Source organism: Miniopterus schreibersii (assembly GCF_964146895.1).
Source record: "Miniopterus schreibersii genome assembly, chromosome: 2".
NCBI classification, from domain to species: Eukaryota; Metazoa; Chordata; class Mammalia; order Chiroptera; family Miniopteridae; genus Miniopterus; species Miniopterus schreibersii.
In genome coordinates this window covers 176283306-176308658 of record NC_138102.1, presented here as the reverse complement: position 1 = coordinate 176308658, position 25353 = coordinate 176283306, and the positions used below count along the sequence as shown (strand labels likewise).

The 25353-nt window shown below is 47.9% G+C and overlaps 1 protein-coding gene across 2 annotated transcripts in view; it reads left to right on the top strand.

Annotated features, from left to right (window-relative positions):
- Positions 1–25353, top strand: part of NUAK1 (NUAK family kinase 1) — a 70202-nt gene that overhangs the window by 8022 nt on the left and 36827 nt on the right. Inside the window, exons 1-2 of one of the 2 annotated variants that reach the window (XM_081128384.1) lie at positions 10409–10493; positions 23050–23170. In XM_081128384.1, the coding sequence (XP_080984510.1) occupies positions 23098–23170 (73 nt within the window). In that variant the 5' untranslated portion in view covers positions 10409–10493; positions 23050–23097. Of the gene's footprint in view, positions 1–10408; positions 10494–23049; positions 23171–25353 lie in introns of those variants that run through there. The other variant, XM_081128385.1, reaches the window with a different exon arrangement.

The following is a 25353-nucleotide window of genomic DNA, read 5'->3' as shown; positions in this document are numbered from 1 at the left end:
TCACTCTAGCAATAAACCCGACGCATTTAATGAGCATTTAAAGTGCCCAGGACTGGGGGAAATTTCAGAGACTATGACAAGCCCTGCCGTCAAGATACCGAGAAGTTAGTGGGGGTGTGTAATGAACACATCTGGAATAATCTGAGGACGATGCAAGGTAGTACATAAATGCGGGGGGAGGAAGAAGTCACGGCTGTGGGATCGGGCGGATTTGAGGTCCGAGTCCTCCCCGCCACTCGGCAGCCCAGTGATCTGGGCAGGCTGCCTGTTCCCTCCGAGCTCCTGCATTCTCCTCTAGAAAAATGCGGCTACCGAGTGGGATTGCCATGAGAAGTGGGGTTTGGAAGCGTCCAGACTAGAGCCAGCATTATTGTTTTGGTGAGAAGTGCGAGCATAGAGTACTCGGTGACCTTTTTATCTTAGAGCATGGCTCTTCCTGCTTAAAACCCTCTCATGGTTGCAAGGGGACTAAGCTCTGAATTTTCCGTGTCCCTTCGAGGCTTCTGCCTGGGTATCCGGACTCCCACTTCGTTATTCCTCTGCCTTGGACCTGGGTCTGTTCCCTTCAGAGCACGTAGACCGTGCGGGTTTGATGATTTGTGTGTATACACTCTGCCCTTGTCTCCCATTAGAAGGGAAACGGGGGCACTGTCTTACCACTGCAGCCTGGCATGTAGCCTGGTGCCAGGCATATAGTAGGTGCTCAGTAAGAATGAATGAATGAATGAATGAATGAGTGAATGAATGAATGAGTGGACAACTGCATGAAGAGTACTCCAGCAATCCTGAGACAGGGGAGTTCTGTGAAGGGGGAGGCAGTGGGGAAGGCCCTATGGGACCTTCCTCCTCTTTTCCTGGGTCACCCTCTTATCATGACCATGAGGACATCCATGGAGAGCCCAGCATTGCCAGGGGCCTCTTGATTGCACTGTGGGCCTGGAGAGGAAGAGGGACCGTGTTCCTAACCCTTGGAGGCTGCTTCCTAAAGCTCTGCATCCTTGGGCTGCTTTCATACTTCCCGGAGACTCCAGCCTCCCATCTGAGAAACCCTGGTAATCAGCTCTGCAGAGTAGGCAGGCTTTAGATGCAAAATGCGTTTGCAAGCTTTTCAAAACATTTTATCCCAGGGTTGTAAATCAAGTACTTAAAGAACTGTAAACTGGCTGGAGTGCAGAGGTAATGTATGTCTGGAAGAAACACCATCATGATTTGCTCTTTAAACTCAAGAAAAGAATCCCACTTGTTTACTTCCATTAGAGATATTGAGAAGCAGCATGAGATTTCCAGGGGGAAGGTGCTAAGAGGCCTCTGCATAGGTTCCCCTCCTTCCCTGGAAGGGGAGGGGACTGGTGGCAGTTCAAGTGGCTTGAGGTGAGCAACTTGAATCTATTTGGCCCAGGGGCAATTTCCCAGTAAAGAATGGGGGCTGCTTCTCCGTCTGAGTGTTTCCCAAAGGCCATTCCCTCCCCATTTCTTCCAGCTGACTCAAAAGCCACAATGGCATCTGATCTTGGCAGATAGAAGGATTCCTTGCCTGGCTGTTGTTATTTCACCTATGATTCACCCCAAGTGCCTAAGGACACTCAGGTCCCAGTCTTGTACAAGGTAGTGGAAGGGAAGTGGACCATCCAGTCTAGGAATCTACAAGGGTGCATGGAGGTGGCCTGGAACCAGGCTGCCTGGGTTTGAGGGACCCCCCTTCAAACCCCCTGTGTAGCGTTGAGACGGTGAGCTTGGCTCAGTTTCCTCATCTGTGAAATGGGAGTGGCTGTGACAACAGCGGAGCCTGGCTCCTAGGTTGTCTTACGGATTCAGGGAGGGTGCTGAGAACAGTGCCTGACCTGTAGCCAGGTCTCAAAACATGTGAACTGTTATTATTCGGGGTTGAGAGGAGGGCAAGCTCCCATTCTGCTGGGTTGCCTGGGAGGATCTTGTCTCATTCTTTAAAAACTTAGAATTTAGGGGGCTTTGCTTTTGGTCCCAATGAAGCCAGAGCCCCGTGGCTGCCTCTGCTCTCAGTTGTGCCTTTGGGTCTTCCTGGAGACACCGTGTCTCTCCCAGTGGCTTTGGCAGTGTGTGTGTGGGGACATTCAGCATCCAGTCAGCCTGGATCCTTCCTCCTGGTGACAGGTGGGTTGGAGGCAAGACTCAGGATGAAGAAAGACTTAGGAGGGGTCCTGTCCCTAAGGCAAGAGATGTTTTTGGCAGCGTCTGTTAAAAGGAAGAATTGACTCACTAACATGTTTATGTGTATTGCATCCTTGAAGATGAAATCAGTCCATCAATCAATCCAGCTCACCTTTAAGGAGCACTTTATAGTTGCCAGGCCTGGGGGCGAGCACATTGCATCATCTCAATGACTTTCTTCTTGGCCTTAGATCGGCCTATGAGAGGAGAGAGCTGCTGTTGCCATCCCCACTTTACCACAGGGGCCCCACTGTGTGTAACCTGGGGATGAAGGCAGGAAGGAGACGCACATCTGCCTGAGCTCTCACCTAGGACCCTAGACAGCTTCCCAGGAAGGAGTAGAAATAGCTGTCATTTTTTTCTTGTGGCAGGTGTTCCTTCTGTTTCTCCTAGGCAGCACATTTAAAAATAAGCATTCCGGTATTTGCTGAGCTCCTCCTCAATGCCAGGCACCGTGTAGGCACTGGGGGGAACCAGGAGCAAGATAGGACCTCTGTCCCAAAGGGGCTCAACCGCCTCTTGCTTCTAGAATGTGTACCTACCCCTTTCATTTCCAGACCCCCAGCTTTGCGGTTCACACTTACCCCTCCTTGCTGGCTCATTTAAGGAGACTGATTCCCTGGAGTGTTTTTGTGTTTTTTTAAATCAGAATTCATCCCTTTGCATCCAGCACATCCATTATGCAGCCTTGACTTCACAGCATCAATTAAAAAAGATGCCAACACCCTTTGAGAAACTCTCAGCAGCCCTTGATGCAATGTAATTACTTTGTATGGTTCTTAGTAGATTAGAAAGTGAACTCTTTCTCTAAGCAGCAGAAGTGGGTTGGGGGGGAGGCGGGGATAATCTGTGGATCTGCTGAGCTCAGAGCCCAGCAGGAGGACTGGGATGGGCAGGCAGGGCAGTGATGTGCTCACCGCAGGGAGAATAACCCTTCACAGCTTCCTCAAGGTTAGTGGATATCTTTTCCTGGGCAGAATCAAGTGGAATGCTCAGGGAGGGACTCCGTGTGTGGGTGTGCAAGCAGCTGGTGGCAGAAATCCTGGAGAGGGGAGGAAGTAAGTGGAAATCTCCGCTAATCGGAGCCACCTTCTTGAGTGTACAGGCAGGTCCAGAGCGGAGGATCCTTCCCCGCACAGTCCTAATAGCAGGAAAGATTTAGTGAGTGAGCACTATGTGCCAGGCACTGTTCTAGCTACTTTACATGCCTTCTGTCCTTTGAGCCTCTATTATTAGTGCATTCATTTTGCAGACGAGGAAGGAGAGACTTAGAGAGATCAAGTGACTTGCCCAAAGTCACAGAGCCGGATTCTGGGCTGGGCCGTCTAACGTCAGGGTCATGGTTGTAACCACTGGGCTCCAGGGCCTCTCAGGGAATGGAGCGCTGTGAGCCTCTGCAGCTTCCTGCTTCGGGTCATTGAACCCGGACGTAAAGCTCAGAGAAAGTTCTCTTCAGGCTTGTGAAATAGCAATTTGAGAAACTTGGTTCCGTAATGTCGATTTTTCTGTGTCTTACTCATTTCTGTCCTTCTAGTGTTAGTTCAGTGCCAGGCACACAGTAAGAACGCAATAAAATTTTGTTAAGTGGCTGGGTTATGAGTCTGGGGATGTTGTCAGGAGGCTTGGGAGCTGGTCCCAGCATTGCCACAACTTCAGCTATGTGACCTTGGGCAAGATATGTCCCTTCTGTGACTTCAGCTAACTTATCAGTGAGATGAGAGCTCTGGGCCGGATTTTTGTTTTAGGATTCATTCTTCATTCAACAAATATTTGTTGAATGCCTGCTATGTGTCAGATACCATTCTGCTCTGGGCGACAGGGAGAGAGTGACGATGACAATGAGACAGATGATGTTCCTGCTCTCTCAGAGCTTACATTCCAGCCCCTTCCAGATTCTGCATCTGGTGCGTCCTCATGTCGCATGGAAAGCGGCAGACGCTGAATCCTTCCTTGTTTGCCTTTCCTTGCTGGAAGGCGTGTCCCACCAGTGCCAGATGCTCATTGGTTCTGCTCACTGATACATCCCCGGTGCCTAGCACAGTGCCTGGCAAGTACATATCGGTGACATGCGGCAGGCATGCCTGAATGAATGATTGCAATGTTTCTCTTGCTAACAAAATCTCAGATATGAAAATTCTAGGATTAAAGTGCAAGAAGAAAATTAAGGCCACAAGGTGTCATTTTCCAGGAAAACCAGTGTTTTTTTTCTGCTTGTTAAGTTTTTATTGATTTCAGAGAGAGGAAAGGAGAGGGAGAGAGAGATAGAAACATCAATGATGAGAGAGAGACATTGATCGCCTGTCTCCTGCACGCCTCCTATTGGGGATCAAGCCTGAAACCCGGGCATGTGCCCTGACCGGAATTGAATCTCGACCTCCTGGTTCATAGGTCAATAGTCAACCACTGAGCCACGCCAGCTGAGCAAAAACAGTGTTTTTTTAAAGGCAAGATGCAGCTGAGATTGGGAAGGTTTGTTATCTCTGCTAGCTGAGGGATTAGCAAGTTAGGCATGATCCCTTAATTTTTTCATCTGGTGATGCTTTTTGCAAACCAGAGGAAAAAAAAAACACCTCTCCCATTCCCCCAACTCCCTTTGCTCCAAGTAGAAAAAGCACTTGCTTCTTAAAACAGCTCATGCAGGGAAAAATTATGACAAATATTTTGCATTTCTCTGGTGGCGGCACAGTCTGAATTCCTTTCAGCCCCACAATGAGTTCTAATTTTATGAAATGTTTGGATTAGCCCCCAATTTTCCGGTGGAATTTGGGAGGCTTGTATTTGTACTTATCCTTGAAGTGAAGAAATCTCATAAAACCCGTGCAGTGTCTCAGGCCCAGTGGGACGTTCTAGCCAAGGACAAAGTGACCATCAACAGAATGACGGGGAAGAAAGAGATCCCTCTGGCAGCTGTGGGCAGGCTTTTCGGACCGTGGTGTGTTCTGGAACCGCAGTCTCTGGGGCTTGGCTGGGCTGCATACCACTTCCAACTGATCACGGGCTATAAAAATTCCAGCCCAAGTACAATGCCTTGTACCTGACCTTGTTTCTTCAGTTCCTGGAGCCTGAGAACATTAGGGCATCTGGTAAGTAATAGGGTGAGAGGCATTTGATAACACATGGTGCTGTATTCCCATGCCCCCCGCCCTGCTCCTAGCACATATTACCTTGTGTTATAATTTCCAGTTTACTTATCTGTTTCTGCCTCTAGCCCTGCCCTGTTATATATGGACGCACGTGGCTGTTCAAATGAAAATTAAGTACAATTAAATAAAGTGAAAACTTCAGTCCCTTGGTCATACTGGCCACTCATTAAGTGCTTAATAACCCTTTGTGGCTAGTGGTTACCGTTGGACAGTGCAGAGGTCATTTCTGTCATAGAAAGTTCTGAAGGACAGCACTGCTCTCGGTGCTGAGTTTAATCATTGCCATGACACACTCCACTCCTTACTTTGCTTTATTAGCTCCATACGTAGCACTTGTCACCATTGGTAATTATCTCTAAGCAACCTAATTTATCTTTTCTGTGTCTTCAGTGGCTAGGACAGTGCCTAGTGTGTAGTAAGCGCCCAGTAAAGACTTTTAGAATGAATGAATGAATGAAGTTGTCTGATTCAGCATTGATTTCCATGTGCCTCACATGCCGTGGGCCTTCAAAACATTGAACGAATCCTTCTGGAGTTGTAACCATTGAATGGATTCATTTGATATTTGTTGAGCACATACTATGTGTCAGTCATTGAACGAGGCCCCGGAGGTATGGGATGAACAAACAGACACGATCCTCTAGTGAAGGAGCTTATCCAGTCCAATGGTTCTTAAATTTGTGGGAATGTGGATCTCCTGGGTGTGCCTGTTAAAATGCACCATCCTCGGCACCCACCCCCGAGAATCTGATCCAGCAGGTCCAGGGTGGGACTCAGGGTGGCCTGAGAATCTTGTGTTTTAACCAGGCAACTCAAGAGAGTAGGAAGGGTTGGTCCATGGTCTGTACTTGGAGGAACACAGCAGTGGGCAGCTAGTTGTTGTATTCATCTGGGGATAGACCACTCCGCTTTCCTCAGTCTACATCTTCTCTTGTGCTAACCAGAGGGCCTAAGACCCTGCGTCCTTATTTTGGCCTGAAGCTTTAGGTCTCTTTGCTATTATCCTTCCATGGAGTAGTAATAATAACTGCAAACAGTTGCATCCCATCCTCATGGTAACCTTAAAAGATGCACACCATTATTACCCCATTTTACAGTGGGTAAACTGAGGCACAGAAAATTAAGTCACTTGCTCATGTTTGCACTACTCAGACCCTGAAGTGCTGCTCACTCACTGGGCCTTGAGCAGCTGCCTCCCAAATGCCAAATGGGCCTTTATCTCCTTTTCTGCCAGTTGCTCAGAATCAAAGTTCAGGTATATTTACGAAATGCCCGTTTAGGGGATTAGCACAGTTGGGCATTATGAGCTCTGTTGTTCTGCACATACCTTTCCTGGCCTCAGGGAGCATAACTCGCTCACTCAGTGGACGTCCCCTTGCTCCTGCTCTGTGCCAGGCCTGTGGTGCTCCCAGGTGTGAGGGCCTTGCCCCTGGCCTCATGGAGGACAGACACAGGCAGGGACTTTCCCAGAAAGCGTCACACCCAAGAGGGGACTAATATCCACATGGGAAAAGCAAAGCAAATCTTAAAAACTAGGAGTTCGCTCATTTTGCTGTTTGTGACTTGGTTTTTACATAGTTTTGCCATAAAGGCAAACGTAAGGAACGACGTGTCTGCCTTCTGCCCTTCTTTAACCACTTAGCAAGGCAGGGAACCCCGTAGCCTTGGGAGTGCCCCCAATGCCTGACCCGCTTGAAAGAACCCTGACAGAAGACAGAGAAAGGGAGAGGAGTGAACATTTACGGAGCACTTGGTGTGTGCCTTCTGCAAGGCACCGGAGGAGGCAGGACACGCATTCGGCGCCCAAGGCCCTCTCATTTCACCGCAGCTCGCTGACCGCAGTGGCTGTTCATCCGCACTTTGCAGCTGAAGGAATTGGTGCTCAGAAGTAACTGACCTGCTCCTGTCATCACGGTAGCACCTGGTTCAAAACTCAGGCCCGCCTGGCCCCACGTGCCTCTTCCCGCTACCCCACTGGCTCCCAGCCCGGCTGAGCATTAGAATAACCTGGGGACCTTTTAAAAGCTCTCTGGGGATGAGCCCAAGCATCAGTATCCCCCCCCTCCCATTGCTTTTTAGAGAGAGTGGAAGGGGGGGAGAGAAAGAGAGAGAAACACTGATGTGAGAGAGAGACATCGATTGGTTGCCTCCCACACTCGCCCTGACCAAGGTCCGGGATCGAACCTGCAACCCAGGTACATGCCCCTGACTGGGAATCGAACCTGAGGCCCTTCGGTGTGCAGGCCGATGCTCCAACCACTGGGCAACACCAGCCAAGGCCCAAGCAACAATATTTTAAAACCGTCCCCCAGGTTGCTGTAATGCACTGTTGGAGTTGAGAGCCGCTGGCTGAAGCATGCTGACTGTGGAAGCCCAAGGGTCTGGACTCCTGAAGGTGTCCCCATCCATGACTGGTCACACTGGGGCCTGGTCCACAGGAAGGTGAATCTCCTCCCCCACTCTTGCCCTCAGGGAGGATTGGTGTGTCCAAAGCCATCCCCCCGGACCCGGGCCATGACCTTTGGCTCTGTTGCATCAGAGGCTGCCCGTAAACCGTCAGCCCGCTTGTTTTCTTTTTAGGCCCCAGTTGTAGCGACCTTTGTGTGTCTGTTTATTTCAGGGAAATAACTCCATCCTGCAAACTTGATTCCCCGGGGGCTACAGAAGGGATTCTTATAGTGGGGTGACCTTAAATGTCCTCTTAAAAGAGGCTACAGCTGTTCCCTTTCTCCCAACCCCTGTCTCACTTTGCCCTCTGACATCGCACTCTCAACCTCATATTTTGAGGCTCTCCCTGTAGTGTTCTTATGCACATCTCTGCATAAGGTCTCTTTGTTTTTTTGTTTTAATTTTTATTTATTTAAATCCTTAGAAGAGGATATTTTTTCCATTGCTTTTCAGAGAGAGTGGAAAGGAGAGAGAGAGAAACATCAATGTGACGGAGACGCACCGATTGGTTGCCTCCCGCAGGCGCCTAGACAGGGGCCGGGGATTGAGCCTGCAACTGAGGTATGTGCCCTTAGCCAGAATCGAACCCGGGACCCTTTAGTCCACAGGCCTATGCTCTAACCACTGAGCCAAACCAGCCAGGGCAGGTCTCTGTTGATAATGGTAATTTAAAAAGCAGTTTTGGAGCATATGCTTTAAGTTGGGCACATGACTGGGCATTTTCTATATGTCATCTCATTGCATTTTGCCTTTTCTTGGCAGTAACGAGCGTAAGCACAAGTCTGAACTCTGGGGATTTCTACTCTTCTTTAGGATGGAGGAAGTTACAGTCGTGCCACGATTTGCTGGCCTTGTTGGAGGGTGAGGTGCTCCAGGGACTGTAGAGGCTGCCATATGGGAGCATGAGTTTGGCCGGCATGGCGGTGGGTGGTTGGCTGATTGAGCAGAAGGGTCTGGGGAAAGCAGAGAGGGGCCCCCAAACCAGCACTGTCCTACCTGGCATGAGCCTCGGCCAGGGAAATGGAGCATACTGGTTAGTCGGACGCCTTGCTAAGATGCACACTCTCTTGCCTTCTTAAAACAAAGTGCCTTGAAGGTAGTTGAACCTTCTTGATGCCTTGATGTCTTTGGGGAGCTTCTAAGTAGTCCTCAGCGCTGTGTTTTGGCGTTCTGATGTCTGCTATTTATAGTTTGTCTATCTTCTCCCTCATCAACTTTCATTCCTTTGTGTGACCTTTTTAAACAGTAAAATTCTTCTTTTCCCTACAGCAAAAATAATGCATGCTCAATGCTGAAAACTCACAGGACAAGATTAAAGGTGACGTTAGCTGTCCTGCTTGATTCTGTCAGCGAGGCCGTGTCTCGTGGCTTTTTGGGTCTGTTTGCCCACGTTCCCACAGATTGGCTGTGACCGCGCTTGTTAGAATTGTTAGTAGGAGAGCTATGAGTGACCGTCTGTGGGGGCTCAGTGCATGGATTGGATGACATTTCTTGGCTTTTCTAAGGGTTAGGTGCAGTTATTCCTACAGTCTTCACAGCCGAACTGTCCCTGGCAGTGAATCTAGTGAAGTTTCGTCTTCTCGTGTAATAGGATGAGGCACTGTGGGGGAGTAGGGCTGGCCAGGGTCACCCAGTAAGTATGTGGCCAAGCTGGGTCCCTTGACTCAAGCAAGGTCCAATGCATTTCCCATTTTGCCACTTCTTGTTTAAAAAATTTCTTTTATTGGGATTACATTGTTTAATAAAATTATGTAGGTTTCAAGTGCACAATTCTATAACACATCATCTGTATATTGTATTATGTGTTCACCACCCCAAGTCAAGTCTCCTTCCGTCACCATATTTCCCCGTCTACCCTCTTCTACCTCCCCCCACAGCCCTTTCCCTCTGGTAGTCACCACACTGCTGTCTGTGTCTATGAGATTTTTTATTAATCTCTTCACCTTTCTCACCCAGCTCCCCAGCTCCCCTCACTCTGACATCTGTCAGTCTGTTCTCTTTATCTATGAGTCTGTTTCTATTTTGTTTATTTGTTCATTAGATTCCACATATAAGTGAAATCACATGGTATTTGCCTTTCTCTGACTGGCTTATTTCACTTAGCATAGTACCCTCTAGGTCCATCTGTGCTGTTGTGAAAGGTAAGATTTCTTTCTTTTTTATGGCTGAGTAGTATTCCATAGTGTAAATGTACTGCAGTTTTTTTATCCACTCATCTACTGATGGGCACTTGGGCTGCTTCCAGATCTTTTGCCACCTCTTACCTGTGTTCTTGACTGTGGGTGAAGAGATAATGGGCTTTGGAATAAAGGAACTGTTGCTATATTTGGATAATTAAATCCAGGAAAAACCTACCTTTACCTCAGTCATCTACATTGCTCAAGTGACAGATTTTTTTAACTCCTTTTTCTGAGGGTGTAGAAAGAGAATGTAGCCTCCTCTTCAGCATGCCAGACCCACTCTCTGAACATCAGTCTTGGATTAACAAGGGGATGGACTCAGAAACACACTTGAAAGCAACATGCATTGCTATCCACACATAGCTTACATTTTATGACCTGCTTAAAAGATGCAGGGAGCATAAATCTTGAGGAGATTTGTCTTATTTACTTGTTTGTCTTTTCTGCAGATGGGATGCTTGCATCAGAGCCGGGCTGGCTTCAGATGTCTGCTCCAGGATATTTTAGCTGAACTGTATGAGTCCATTAAACAAATGTAAGAGTTTTTGGGAAAGAAGGGCTGTGTCTCAAACCAAATGTTTTACATGGAGAACATCTGGGGAATATTGGTATTTGTGTGTACAGTACATCAGAAAGCAGCTTGGCGGGGTTCAGCTGGGATGTTTCTGGCCTGTGGTTGCTGGATTTGACAGTTTCGTTGTAAGAGAATGGTTCTTATGAAGTGTTGCCATAAAGGCGATGCTGGATCCAGGAAGGGGTGTCCTTGTTTCGCTGCACTCCCAAATTGTTCTGATTAGCTCCCTGGCCAGGTCGCCCACGACATTTGAACAGTCCGATCTCTGAGCTCGTTTTCTCCCCGAGGCTTGAGCTCCAGAGAAAGGAAGCAGCACAATGCCAGGACTCCGAGTGTTTCTTCTTTACCCCGTGTTTCCACAGATTTGACGAAATGTGGAAACAGCTGTGGTCCAGCGGAAGCAGCATTGGCCACAGAATCCAAGTACCTGGGTTGATACTTGGGTGTTGACTTTATGACCTGCTGGGACTTGGGGAATTCTTTTCCTGTTTCAGTTTCCCTCTCCTCCCTATTTCATGGGGTAGCGGGTTAGAGTAAAATAAAGTGGGGTGGCATTGTGTACATAGGAGTTGGTCATTTACACCATGGTATTGCACCCATGGATTTGTGGTCTTACCCACAAGTACAGGAGCAGCTTGGACCTGAGTGGAATCCTGTATATCATCTGGGTAGGTTGTCTGACTTCAGCAACTTGTAGACACTGGGCCAGGCTGGTGGTAGTGGGTGGATGGGTGAGAAAGGAATCATCCTGATGAAAATTAAGACTTTTGCTATGTATCATGTTTGATTCAATTCAACTCAACAGTTATTTATTGAGTGTCTGCTGTGGTACCAGACTCTCCTAGATGTCCTAGGAGACACAGGGGCTCTTGTTCCCCATTCTCTGCTTGCTATGCCTGGTATGGACCATGAATGGCCCTCCCTTTTGTTAGTTTACATGTCGACTGTGTTTTAGGGAGCATGGACAATGACTGCTGTATTAGTCTGCTCAAGCTGCCATAACAATACCACAGACTGAGTGGCTTAAACAACAGAAATTTATTTATTTTTACAATTCTGGAGGCTGGTAGTCCAATATCAAGGTGCCAGCAGGGTTGGTTTCTGGCAAGGCCTCTCTCCATGGCTTGTAGACAGCAGCCTCCTCGCTGTGTCCTCACATGGTCTTTCCTTGGTGTGCATATGCTCCTGGTGTCTCTTCTTCTTCTTATAAAGACACCAGCCCTATTGGATCAGCACCCCACCCTTATGACCTTACTTAACCTTAATTACCTTTTTAAAAGGTCCTATCCTCAGATAGTCATGCCAGGTGTTAGGGCTTCAACAAATGAACTTGTGTGTATGTGTGTGTGCAGGGTGACACACACACAATTTGGTAAATAACAACCGGTCAGTATTTTATTGGTGTGAACATTATTTGGCAGAAAATATGGCTAGACTTCCTGCACCTTTCTTCAAGTTGGGTCAAAATGATCCTTACTGAACCCCTAGTCAGCATATCCTACAGGACCAAACTTGGGAAAAGAGAGAACTAAGGAAGCCCTGCGGAACTATGTAGGAGAAACTACTAATAGATGCTCTCTTCTGAGACTGTTGTCGGTATGAGTGTCCCAGCCGTTTTGAGACCCCTGAAAATTCAATTCTGAGGAAAGAGAATCTCCTTAGTCAAACTCTAGGATTGTGGGTCCACCCATTGACATGAATTATCTGGACCGACAGTCTCTTTAGAACTGCATCCAATAGGGTAGAGCTCGTCCCCAGAGTAAAGTCAGGGCGTTTCTACTAGTAGAGGGGTGAATGGGTGCAGGGCAGGGAGGATCCCCCATGTCCACTACCCTTTCCAATTGGATTGTAAGCAACTTAAAGGGTAGGCCTGGGTCATGTTCTACAGCACCTGTATCAATGCCTTATTCAGAGTATATTTCCCAAAATTACTTGCTGGAGAACTGACTCATTATTGCATCATTTTAGGGACACACCTCCCAGGCCCTGCTGTTGGATTCTGCCAACTGCATTGGCTGGCCTCACAGGGAGCAGCAAGGAACACCAGTGGGTATGCTTTTGAAGATAGAAGTGGTTTAAATTTTAGCTTAAAAAAAGACTTAGGGTGGGGACAAGGCAGTGTGGCTTTGGTGGGGCCTTCATCTCCGGAGACTATTATTCATCAGACACCAACCATGTGCTAGGTGCGGCGTGCTTTGTCAGTGGTTGAGAGGTTAAGAGTATGGGCCTTGGGTGTTGTTTTTTTTTAGCGAGACCCAACTCTCCTACTTATTAGTTGTGTGCTCCAGGGCATGTTACTTAACTTCCCTCAGACTCAGCTTATATTCATCGAGAAAGCAGAAATGATAATGTTTCTGCAAGAATTTAATGAGCGAGAGGTTGAGGCTCTTAACGGGATGGTGCCCAGTTCCTGGCATATACTAAGGGCTTGATGACTGGTGGTTATTATGATTGCTGTTAGCTATTAGTGGGAATTATCTCCCAGCTTGGCTCCATTTTAAAGATGAGCAAGTTCAGGCGAAGTGATTTTGGGACAGTGATGGATTGGGTTCAACGCTTGAGTAATTAGGAAGTAAAAGGAGACTCAGGGGCAGGTGCCTGTGGAAGGATAAGATGTCCTGCTATGGTTTTATGGTTTTTAAGGGTCCTTTTCCCCTGGCTTTATTGACATATAACTTATTTGAGTTTAAGATGTACAGGTGATGATTTGATGCACATATATAAAACGGTTATCACAATAAGGTTAGTTAATACCTCCATCCCCTCACATAACTATGTGTGTGTGTGTGTGTGTGGTAACATTTAAGATCTCTCTTAAAACTTTCAGGTATTACAATAATGTTAACTAGACTCACCATCCTGTACATTAAATCCCCAGAACTTACTCATCTTATAGCTGAAAGTTTGTACCCTTTTACCAGCATCTCCCCAGCCCTCCCACCCCCAAGCCTCTGTCTTCCACCCACCTACTCTCTATTTCTATGAGTTTGGAACTTACATATTCCACATGTAAGTGAAATCTCCTACAGTATTTGTCTTTCTCTGTCTGACTTCACTTGGCATAATGTTAAGGGTCCTTTTCAGTGGCTGGGTCTGTCTCAGCAATAGCTTTTTGGCATTTCCTCTACACCAGGCACCTGCTAGGCACTGGAGCTGCACGGAAGAAAACAGAAGCGGTCTCTATGGGAATGAAACCTAGACGTAATGGTGATCGAGGTTATAAAAGGCGACCTATACAAATTTGACCGGGCTCATGGCAGGGATGGGTGTGGGGGAGGGGGCCAGCTGAAGGAGTGAGGTGCAGAGGATAGAGATCCTGGGGAGCTCCTGAAATGCCTGCCTGGAACTGAGCATGCTCCTTGGGGGCCCAGGCTGTCACCGCCTGGGGGGCTGTGCATTTGTAGCTGGAGGTGCTGCCATGACTAGCATCCCGGGCAGGTTTGCAGGGCAGTAATTAGCGGGTTGATAAGCATCCAGATGCATTTGGCAGTGGGACTGTGGAGCAGGAACCAGCCTGTTAACTCTCTGGGTGATGGACAAGGAGAGCTTCCCTTGGAAGGAAAAGAAGCTTCTGCTAGTGAGGGGATGATGAATGAGGCCTCCAGGGGGACAGACTGCAGCCGGTCTATTGTTCCTTCCTTGTCTGATACGTCTTTGCACACTCTAATTGCCATAAATCAGTTTTCCGAATAAGAGGGAGTCTGTCGGGATAAAAATACCTTCTAAAGAATCTTCTCTTTCACTTAGCTGTAAAATCACCCATGGTTAAAATATGAAATTTAAAGCCATGGGTGTTTTGTTTGGTTTTGCATGTTATATGTATTTTACCATCTTAAGAGATTAAAAACCTCTTCTTTGTTCCGCTCACCTGGATCACCTGAATTCAATGGACTAATTTCTTTTCCTTTTGGAAAACTAATTTTGTTCCTTAGCTGTTTTGTGTTCCTTGTTGCTCCCAAGGTCAATGATTCCGTAGCAACCCGAAGTTAATATTTAAAAGCAGTGTTTTCAGGGAATTAGGAAATAATGGGATGAAAACCTCCCAACTATGCCTATTCATGTGTGCTATCAAATCAGCCTTCAGAAATTGGAACAAGGTTGGGACTGAATTGGACTGGAAACGGTGTCCCTGGCGTGTCTGTGTGAGGACAGCGCCCTGGCATTAGGTGGAGCTGAAATAATGCATCGTGCTGCAAAACGGGTCATCATTTGCCAGCGTGCTTAGGAGTGTCTGTCACTCCTCATCCTGGCTCATTAATAATGCAGCCTTTCTGGGGACTTTGCCGCGCAGGAGCCCGCCTCCCATGTCACTGTTGAACTTTTCTGTGGCGGTTTCTGGCCTGCTGCTGGCTGTGCCTTGGAACTTAGGACTCCTTGCCCAGCGTAGTAATCCAGGACAGGAGTGGGACTCAAGACTCAGCTGCAGTTCCAGTGCTGCTGTTAACTTGGGGGCCTGTGCTTTAGCCTCCCTGGGACTCAGTTTTCTCATCTGTAAAATGGAGGGGAGGCGGCATAGAACATTCTGAGGTCCTTCTAGCTCTAACAGCTGCTGTTGATAGTGGCACTCGTTGTGCCTCTGCCATGGTGACTCCTGGCCTTCTCTGCCCTCCGTCATGTGCACAAGCCGATGCGATTCCCACATTTACCAGTTCGTGGGTTGGTATGCTTGTCATCCTCATTGTGGGTGAGGAAGCTGGGCCTATGATGTGCTTTCCTGAGCACCTCTGTGTGCAGGGGCGCCCTGGCCAAGTGGCTGTGACTGATGACAAGGCCGAGGTGCTGATGCTGGGTTTCTTAGCATTTCTGGCTGGGGCTTGGCTGGGCTTGGAGACTGATAAATAAAAGTTGCACAATCCTAAGCTTACCTAAGCCATGTTATAAACAGAGTCAGCGTGATCGGACGCTGCCAGTCGAGGCTGAACAACTTGTGAGTAACCTCAGCCCCCTGGTCTAGTCCTTCCTCTGCCTCCCCAGGGCACTTGTAACCTGCAAAGAGAGAGTGGCATGTGAGAATTCGGAGTTGCCGTTGCATTTGGCTTTTGGTGACGTGAAAGTCCGTAAACAGCTGCTTGGCCACTTGAGTCCCAGCTACACAGCCTTCATTTTCAGTCCTTCTGCGACTCCAGTTGCCTGTGTGGCATCTTGTGCTACTGGAGCCTTTTCATGCAGGCGGCCTTGGGGGGGTTTATTAGAGCAGAGCCCCGAGAGACTTCTAGGGGATCCTGGTCAGAGAAGGCTCACGGCCACAGCCAGACCACCTCTCACCCAGCAGGCAGAGCCTCACGTTCTCCCTCCTCCTTTGGACACATCCACTTTTACCAGGCGTGGGAGCCCAGGTTGCATGCTGCGGATGAAGTCATCCATCAGCAGCCAGCTTCTGGCCCTTATGGGGGCCACAGGCCGGCCTCGGGCTAGGACGAGAGGAAGCAGCTTTCCAGGTGCCAGGGGTAAATTAATTCAGGTCACCAAGCCCCCTCCAGGAAGCAACTTGTTTATAATTCCCCTCTAGATAGATGGGCAGCTCATCAATTTTCTCTAATCACGTAATGTTTAGTATTTAAGGTACGGAATAACAAGGGCCAGGCTGGCCACATTGATTGCAGTTTGAGATGGCATTTCTTAAACTTCACAGTGCAGCAGAATCCCTGGGGAAACTCATAAAAAATGCTGACAGGAGCTGGCCCCCACCCTCAAAATTCGGTAGATCCGGGATAGGCTCTGAAATCTGCATTTTGACAGTTTTCCCTCTCCCCCCTGAACCAGGGGGTCTGACTCGGGGGCTGCTCACCACTCTTTTGCAAATTGCTTTCTCTGAGAATCTAACTGTTCTCTGAGCTGGTTTGTTGCTTGCTTTTGGCATTGCTACTGGTGTTAACTTTCCCTTGGCCTTCTTTTCGCTGCTCAGTCAGCCATGGCCACTATCTCGTGTTTACAAACCTCAGCGCCCGTTGTACAGGGGAGTGTAAATCTGCCTGAGATTTCTTAGTCATTAATTCAATTTCCCTTGTGGCATCACCACGTGCAATAACGACAGTCTTAGCTCAGTCTTTTTATTTTTTTATTTTTATTTATGTATTTATTTTTTATTTTTTAAACATATCTTTATTGATTTCAGACAGAGGAAGGGAGAGGGAGAGAGAGAGAAACATCGATGATGAGAGAGTCATTGATCGGCTGCAGCCCACAACCCGGGCATGTGCCCTGACCAGGAATCGAACCCTGATCGCTTGGATCCTAGGTCAATGCTCAACCGCTGAGCCACGCCCGGCTGGGTTTAGCTCAGTCATTGAAGGGGGAGGGGAGTGATGGAGATTCTACTCTACGTGTAGAAAAAAGTCCCAGGCCTCTCCGAGGTCCGCCAAAGCAGGCCCTGGCGCCGTCAAATAAAAATCTGATTTGCTGCTTAAATTCTGGAACTAGAACACATTTTTCATAGCAGGAGAAAAATCAGTATCATCCAAGGAAACAACATCTCTGATGGAGTTTTGAGAAATAGAAGATTGAGAAGTGAGTTGCAGAGGGTTATATTTTTAGAACCTCTTACAAGATTAAAGGGCTGGTGGTGGTGAATGGTGGGATGCCATTCTTAGAAGAAGAGGCTCTTTTTTACACATGCCGTGCTCCCTGGCATCAGGGTGCCTCTTTTCAGAGCCTGTTGATACAACTCTTGGCTTCCAACCTGCTTCTGTCTGAAAAAACATCCATGTAACAACATGAATCAACAGGCCGGAGAGGAAGAGGGCTGTGGGTCCCGCGGCAGAGCTGGCTTGGGTCCCTGTGGGGCCGATTGCCTCATTGCAACTTGTTGGAGTGTTTTCCTGAGTTGGCCAGAGCTGTGGGTCATTTAATTAATTAGGGGCTTTGGCTGCAAGATGGTCTCCTGGGTGGCATCCCTGGGGTGATGGCTGGGCACAGGCTTTCTGAGTGAAAGCCAGTGGGTGATCCTGTGGGGCTTGGGACCCATGTGGCCCGACTTCTGACCAGACAAGAATGGGAACCTGTGCACTGGCCTCCAACTTGGCTTCCCAGAGGCCACTTGCATCGGTCCCCTTGGTAAGAAAAGGTCCCTGAGCTGCCTCTGATACAGTGCCCTGCAGCTCCCGTGGAATGTGGAACATGGCTGGGCGTGAGATCACACCTTGTGAATGGCGGGGAAGCTGCCAGCTCCTCCTGCCAGATAACTGCAAACTTGTTTTCACTAAGTGATGCTAATGCCGTGTTTATGGCGTGTGTCTTCCCTGCTGCTCACTCCCCAGGCCTGCCTCCTGGCACTTGACATGGGACCCTCTAAAACTTCATCTGCTTGGAGAGGGCTCATCACACTGGGCTTGGGAGACTGTTTGGGATCTTATGAGAGATTCTGTCACCTGCTACATTTGCTGTCCATCCTAACTTTAAACACAACCTCAAGAATTAGCAGCCTCTGAGCTCAGCCTGCCTGGGTTTGAGTCTTAGCTCCACTGTTCGCAAGCTGTGTGACTCTGGGTAATATTTATGTCCTCTGTGCCTCAGTTCCTTCCCCTCGAAAATGGGGTTGTAGTTAGGATTAAATGAGCTAAGGTCCACTGCACATGGTTCACAGGTAATGAATGTTAGTCACTGCTGTTAAGAATGTTGTCACTGATTAAAAATGTTGATATGTCAGGGCCAAAGGCAGAGCACTAAGATCTTGCTACTCACAGTGGATCCTTGAACCTGCATTGCTGGCATCACCTGGGAGCTTGCTAGAAATGCAGACTCCCAGGCCCCCTCCTTAGAACTTTGGGTTCAGAGTCTGCATTTTAAGTAACAAGATGCTCATGTCCCCTGTAGGAGAGGCACTGCTCTAGAGCACTCCTCGCAGGCTGACGTATGGGAGTGAATGAGCATCCATGAGGGATGGCTGTGGTGGGACGAAGGCAGCGATTTTCTTGGCTAGAGCCTCAAATACACACAACTTGCCCAGAACATGCCCCCCTCCCCAGAGCAGGCCAGGAAGACAGCTGGCTGCCTGCTGAATGTGGGCATGCAGGCTGGCTCTGAATGTTAACCTGCTCTCCCACCAGTATAAATGTGGGGAGAAGATGTGTGGGGAAACAGGGAGGGGAGAGGTCTGTGAGATGATTTGCTTTGGGTTCATCACCCCTATAACATGGTCCAGGACCCCGTATCTGATAGGCCTCTTTTATAGTTACCCCCATTCAGTGAACACCTACTGTGTGCCAGGCACTAACCCCATTTTACAGATCAGGAAACTGAGGCCTACCAGGTTGGGGCTTGCCTGAGGCCGGCCAGCCAGTACAGGCCTGAACTTTTGTCATTCTGCTCTGCTTGCCCATAACCCTGCCGAGATCACCAAGCTCCTTCATTCGCGGCCGCGGCGGGCTATAGAGCAGGTGGTGCGGCGGGCTGCAGAGCAGGTGGTTTGGGGTTATTATTCACAAAAAGAGAAACTGCCTCGGCAGAAGAGGAGGCCGGGCCCATTACATTTAACAAGGGATGGGAATTGGCTGCGCCGAGTTTGCCTCTTAAGCAGGCAGGCACTGCAGGGCAGCATTGGCAGGTCCCCGGCCAGACCTGCGGCTGCATACGGTTTAAACATTAAACCACGGGGTGGCCTTATTTAAAAGCAGACCGTTTTATAAGAGACGCGGTGCCGTCTAGACGTGGGGACATTTATGAAAGTTGCTGTGCTGCGTGCTGGGCTCAGACACCTGACTTCCCGGCCCCAGTTATTTCCAAGGCGGAGTGAAATCTGACTCGTGCAAGAACAAATTGGATTTTTTTTTTTGAGGGTGTATGGTTTCAGACATTCGGTAATCTCTTCCTGCTGGGCCCTTTCCTTATCTCGGTCTTTCCTTGTAGATGTGGTGAGGAGGGAGGAAAACGAGAGGAGCTTTTTCCATAATGCTGGCCTCTGTGCGTGTCTTCGGTGGCCTTTGGGCATGAGGGAAATTCTGTAATCATTTGGGCGATTTTTCCGTCTTGTCCTTTGTGCCCCCCCCCCATCTTGAGGGCTGGGGCAGGATCATGTTGGCTGCCTTTTGTATTGTCTCAGCACCGTGCCTGGCACCTGGTAGGCACTCAAAGGAATAAGTGGATAAACAGATCCAGAAAAGCTGAGCTGGAGAGCGTGAGTCAGACTTTTGACTGCAAGGAGGAAGAGTTTATTCCCTTGTTCACCTGGATGGGCAACCACAAGGAGATGGGGAAGACGGTCCTAGGTTCAAATTGTCCATCTTCCTTCTGGTCTCAGACTCAGGTGCCATGATGACCATGGTGGGCCCCAGCCGCTCTGAGCTTCCTGATATTTCAGACCAGGGTACAATTTAGAGACCCAGGAGAGAGGTGCTCTAGCCCTTGGTGTTCTTTGGGAACAAATGTGGTTTCCATTCCCTCCCTCATTCACTGCTCCCTGAGTAACCAGGAGGAATTCAAGTTTGCTCTGAGGATGAAAAGAGGACCCGATTTCTGGGGCACCCTCTCCGAGTTAAACACGGTTGACATTTATTGAACACCTGCCCTGGGCCAGGCACATCCTAAGCACCTAACATGTAATCCTCACAGGGAGGGACCCATGAAGGTAACACTGCTGTTTCTATACAGATGAGGAAACTGGAGCACAGAGAGGTTATGTAACCTGCCCAAGGTCACACAGCTAGTGAGGAGTTTTAGCTAGGACTTAAAGCCACATTGCTAACCATTATGCAATACTGTTTCACTGTGCCCTGGCTCGGTGTATCCTTTAACTTCATGAAGCAGGCGCTGCCTTCTGTTACAGAAGCTACACTTACAGGTCTCCTCCTCCTCCTTCTTAAACAACTATTTAAAAATGCGACCGCCATTCTTAGCTCTCTAGGCCCTGCAGAAACAGACCTCGAGCTGGATTCGGCCCATGAGCTGAATGACTATGCAGCAGACAGAGAAGCAAGATAACTTCAGATAGTTTGAAATGGCCCCAAAGAGATAAAATGGGGAAGGGTATAGAGGGGGTGGCCAGGGGTGGCCTTATCAACCAGCGGGGTCAGAGAGGGCTCCCTAAGGGGGTGGCATGAAGCTGAAGCTTGAGCAGCGAGAGTGATGTCAAGATCTGAGGGGTGTAAAGCACTTAGCGCAGCGTCTGTGCCGTAAATTAAGTGCTGCATGAATGTCTGCTATTATTACTCCCGTTATTGCTTTTGTGGTTTGCCACTAACTGGCTCTGTGACCTTGGGTAGTCACCTCGCTGCTCGTGGGAGCTGAACTGAGAGCCTTCCCTCTGGCCTTGGCAGTTGCACAGTTCTAAGTGATTTCTAGCATCTGTCTCCTCCCGACTTCCCACCACCCCTTTGAAATAGGGGATAGAATGAACCCTCTTTTACATTTTCAATAGAAGACTCATTGTTGGAAGAGGGAGGCTTTTGTGGAGGGACAACCACCATGCTTATTAACATTTATGGAGCCCTTTTAGTTTCCTCAGTGCTGAGTGGGGTTTTATTAGAATGTGAACACTCCCCTTTTCGCACTGGGCTGGAAGCATCCCCCTGGCAAACGCACCATGGGGCCCTCAGCGGCCCCCAGCTTCTGTTGGGGGAATTGACCAGTGGGCTTATTTTCTTACCCCCCAGAATGCCACTACCCTCCCCTGACCCTGGATGGTGAAAGAATGTATTTCTATTGTCACTTGACAATAGGACCTCCTCAAGGCCAAGTTCAGCCTGCTGCATAATCAAAGGGGTGGTTTCTCCCCTCCTCCCCTTCAGTCCATGGAGGAATGTAGGAGTTGGTCCAGCAGCCACCCACATCCTCCAGGCCTGTGTGTGTTCACTGTCTGCTTCCTCTAAGAACCAGCTCTCAGGATCGCCGGCCCTGCTCAGATAAAATAAAGCCTTCCAGTCATATCCTTACATTTGACGTAAGCACATGTAGGCTTTTCTTGCTATGTACTGAATGGGGCTGTGCTGAAGACCCGGGGTAGCTCTGAGCCTGGCCCCTGGTGAAAGGGGGCCTTGTAGCTGGGAGCTCATTCAGGTCTGCGTAGCCGCCTTTTATCCGGCAGGGTGTCTCGGGTTTCCTATCTGCTTTCTTCTTTCCTCGATTGCCCATGGGGGAGGATGTCCTAGAAATCCTAAGTTGTCCTCCTTTGGTGCCTGTCTCCGCGGTGGTTGGCAGGAGCGCTCCCTTCATTTTCGCTCCCGGTCCACTGTCACTTCTCTAGCCTGCGCTCTCCTCACCTAATAGCAGCCACCCTTGCCTCTCCCTCCCCTCCTTCCTTGCCCGCTTCTCTCCTCTCCTTCCCATCCTACCAGTCTGCCCGCCTGCCCGCCTGCCCACACCGAGTGTTTTCTCAGGCCTGCCACGTGCCAGGCGTGGCGCTAAGCACTGAGATAAAGCAGTGAGTAAGGTCTCCACTAGTGGAGAGTCAAGTAACGACACAAATGCTGATTTAATTACAACTGGGGAAGGCTCTGCAAAGGAGAAGAACAGGGAGCTGCTAGTTAACCTGTTGCGGGGAGATCAGTAAATAGCAAAAACACTGATAAAAATACCTTTCTTATTCTTGAGTTACTAGGAAAGTGTCGGACAGGTAAGTGAAGGCACAGACGCACCAGGATGGAGGTGACTAGGCAGGCTTTCGGAGCTGGCAGCAAATTGGTTGGCAGGCTTCCTTGTTACCCATGGATACCTCCCCCACCTAAGTAGCTTTTATCCCCCTTAGAGCCAAGGAGAATTAAATTACCAACCAACTTGTTCATGAGCAAAGATGAATCCATTGGCAAATGTGTCTTTCCTTATTAGATTCCCATTGTCATTTAATGCCTTTTTATTTATGGATTTCTTTTGAGTAATGGCTCTGTGTCATGGCCTGGCACTTCTCAACAGTTTGGATTTGCAGGAGACATTGGTACAGAGCTTTTGGAATCAACTGGGGCTGGGCAGGGAGTGTAGCTGTCACTCCCTTGGTTTTACCCCGATTTTCCTCTAGCAGAGCCTTTTTGTCACATCGTGTGCTGTGACGGTGCCTTGGGAAAGAGGAAGGATGTAAGAAGGATTTGGCTTCTGAGCAAGTGCATAAACAAGGCATAACCCCGAGTCTTAAAACCCAGGGTTTGAGCAGAAGTGGCCTCCCGACGGGATGTGCAATAAAGCTTTTTGTAGCCTTCGCCCTGGCAGCTGCTGGAGGAGCTGAGTGATACTAATTTCACCTAGCCCTGTTTAATCATCGGTACCCTGTAAACTGAGCTCTCCGTTTTTCTTGTTTCAAAGGATCCGGATTCCTAGAGTAAATGGATCCGGCCACGTGAAGCAGCCTCCGCTTTATGAAAAAAAATTCACCGCCCCAAACCCCAGGCTGTTAAAACCTGATGTTTTCTGTTGTCCGGAGAAGGGTGTTTCTGCTATAAATGAAAGACGTGACAGGGGGTATTTCGAAGCTTTGTTTTGGTTATTGTCGATTCTGCCAACAAGTAACATCTGTATTTATTTTCCAAACTCCCCCAAATGGCTGATTTGCATCTGTTTAGTTCTCGGAGTAACATTTCATTTCCTGACTTTACAGGTTGCTATAAAATCCATCCGTAAGGACAAAATTAAGGATGAACAGGACATGGTTCACATCAGACGAGAGATTGAGATTATGTCATCCCTCAGCCATCCTCATATCATCAGTATTTATGAAGGTCAGTGATTTTTTTTTTTTCCATCCTCATATCAGTTACCATTCCTCATACCATGGGGCCTGCCAAGATTTTTAGGTAATTGCCCTTCTGGGCAGGAGCCAAGTATTTTTCCTCATGATGCAAAAATAGCCGGGTGTTATCTCCTATTTGGTTACCTTGAATGCAAGCAGACAGGCGTAGCGCAGCTCACTTTGGTCATAAAATATCTCCGGTGGGTGCCTCCTTCCGCTTCCCAGTTCCTTGGCGGTTGCTAAGCAACCCACCCTATTGAAAGCCAGCCTGGGCGACAGCCCTGGTTTCTGAAAAATGGCAGTTTTGTTGGGCGACCAAGTAAGGGTGGATACATTACACTGTAAACATCATTCCCCAAAGCCGATGCTCAGGGGCGGTGTCATGAGTTACCCAAAGTTAGGCTCTTTGATGGAGCAATTACCATTGAGCAGGTGCAGGTCCAGTTCATTTTGAGAAAGAAGAGGAATCTGTGGGTGCAGATGGAGTTCAAGTTGGGGCAAAGCTTATAGAAGTGCTCGTGCTTCAACCTCCTTGCTCCCTCGTGGGAAGAGATGGAGAGAATCCATTTCCCGAATCTTATCATTTTTTTAAAATATCCTGGAAAAATATTACACAAGCGATATGTGTTTATTGCAGAAATGATTAAAAGACTAACGTTAAAATTAAAAAATAATTTCTGTTCTAACTCTGATAAAAAGCTCTCTATCAAGATTTACATTTTTATGTACATCTCTATGTCTGTGTCTTTATCCAAAGTTAGATCATACAGTTTATACTGTTTTGTAGCTGGATTGTTTTCCAGTTTTTATATTATGCATCTCTTCCTGTGTCAATAAATATTCCCCCACGAGGACATTTTAAGCCGCTTTATAGTACTCCATTTATGGAAATACCATCATTTATTGAATCTAATTCCTTTTGTCAAACATTTAAGTTATTTCAAGTTTCTGGTTGTTATAAACAGGGCTTTAGTGACCCTCCTTGGACATCATTTTTATGTTCATTTTTTATTATTTTCTTATGAAAAATTCCTAGTCTTGGACTTTCTGAGTCAGAGTGTTTCTTGAGAATGTATATTTTTTACTTTCTACATTATTTATTCCATAGATTTATTTTTATAAAATTGAGACATGATTACAGTAAAAATAAGTTCACATACTACACAGAGTTATAAAAGTTGGAAAGCTTAGGTGAAGTCTCAACATCCTTAAATAAGCATTACTAGTGAACATATTTTCAGGTATTTCTTTCTGCATCTACAAACATACAGAGAATATTTTTTAATAAATGGTTGAGTCAGAAAAATGACCTATTTTTCATTTCTGGTCTGATCACGAGAAGTTATACAGTAAGAGCTAAGAGGACACAAAATGGTAACCCTGAAGTTCTTCTGATATTTAAAATTCTTCTTCTGGTTCCCTGTTGTTTTTTGCCCCTCACCTAGAAGTCCATGCTGGTAATATTATTTATCTTGATTTTAAGGGAACTTTTCATTCATTCAGTCATCTATTCATTCCACAGACATCTCTTGCAGTGATTCTCAAAATGCGGTCCCTGGACCAAAAGCATCAGTATAAACTGGGATTGTTAGAAATGCAGTTTCCTGGGCCGCACCCGGGACCTGCCGAATCAGCAGCTGTAGGTGGGGCCGAGCCGTCTTTGTTTTAACAGCTTGGGAACCACGTGTCTGCTGAGTGTCTACTTCTTGTGACACTGAAACGTGGTTAGAAATTTAAAGAGGAACATGGCATGAGTGCTCCAAGAGTGATGCAAGGCGTGACAGTAAAAGTGTTCTGAGATGTGTGAGCACCACGTTCGGGGACTGTGTAGGCAACATATTCTGGGACCACGGAGGCCTGTGGGTGGGAAGTGTTCGTGGAGATGTGCGGCATCCCAGCTGGGCCTGGGGGAGTGTTTCTGAGGAAGAACTGTCGAAAGTGGAATTTCAGGCTGATAAAACATCTGCATCTGCCTGGTGAAGGAGGGCACTTTCTAGAAGTTAGAAGTGAGTAGAGATACAAAATGTAGAATGAGAGTCAGTTTTATTAAGTTCTGAGTGTTCTTGCTCCCTGTGGCCTGGTTACTATGGAAACCGGAGGCAGTAGCGAAGGAGGACCTGCATGGTGGGGCTGGGGTGGGTCACATGCTCTGGGGGCACTTATGTGTCTGGG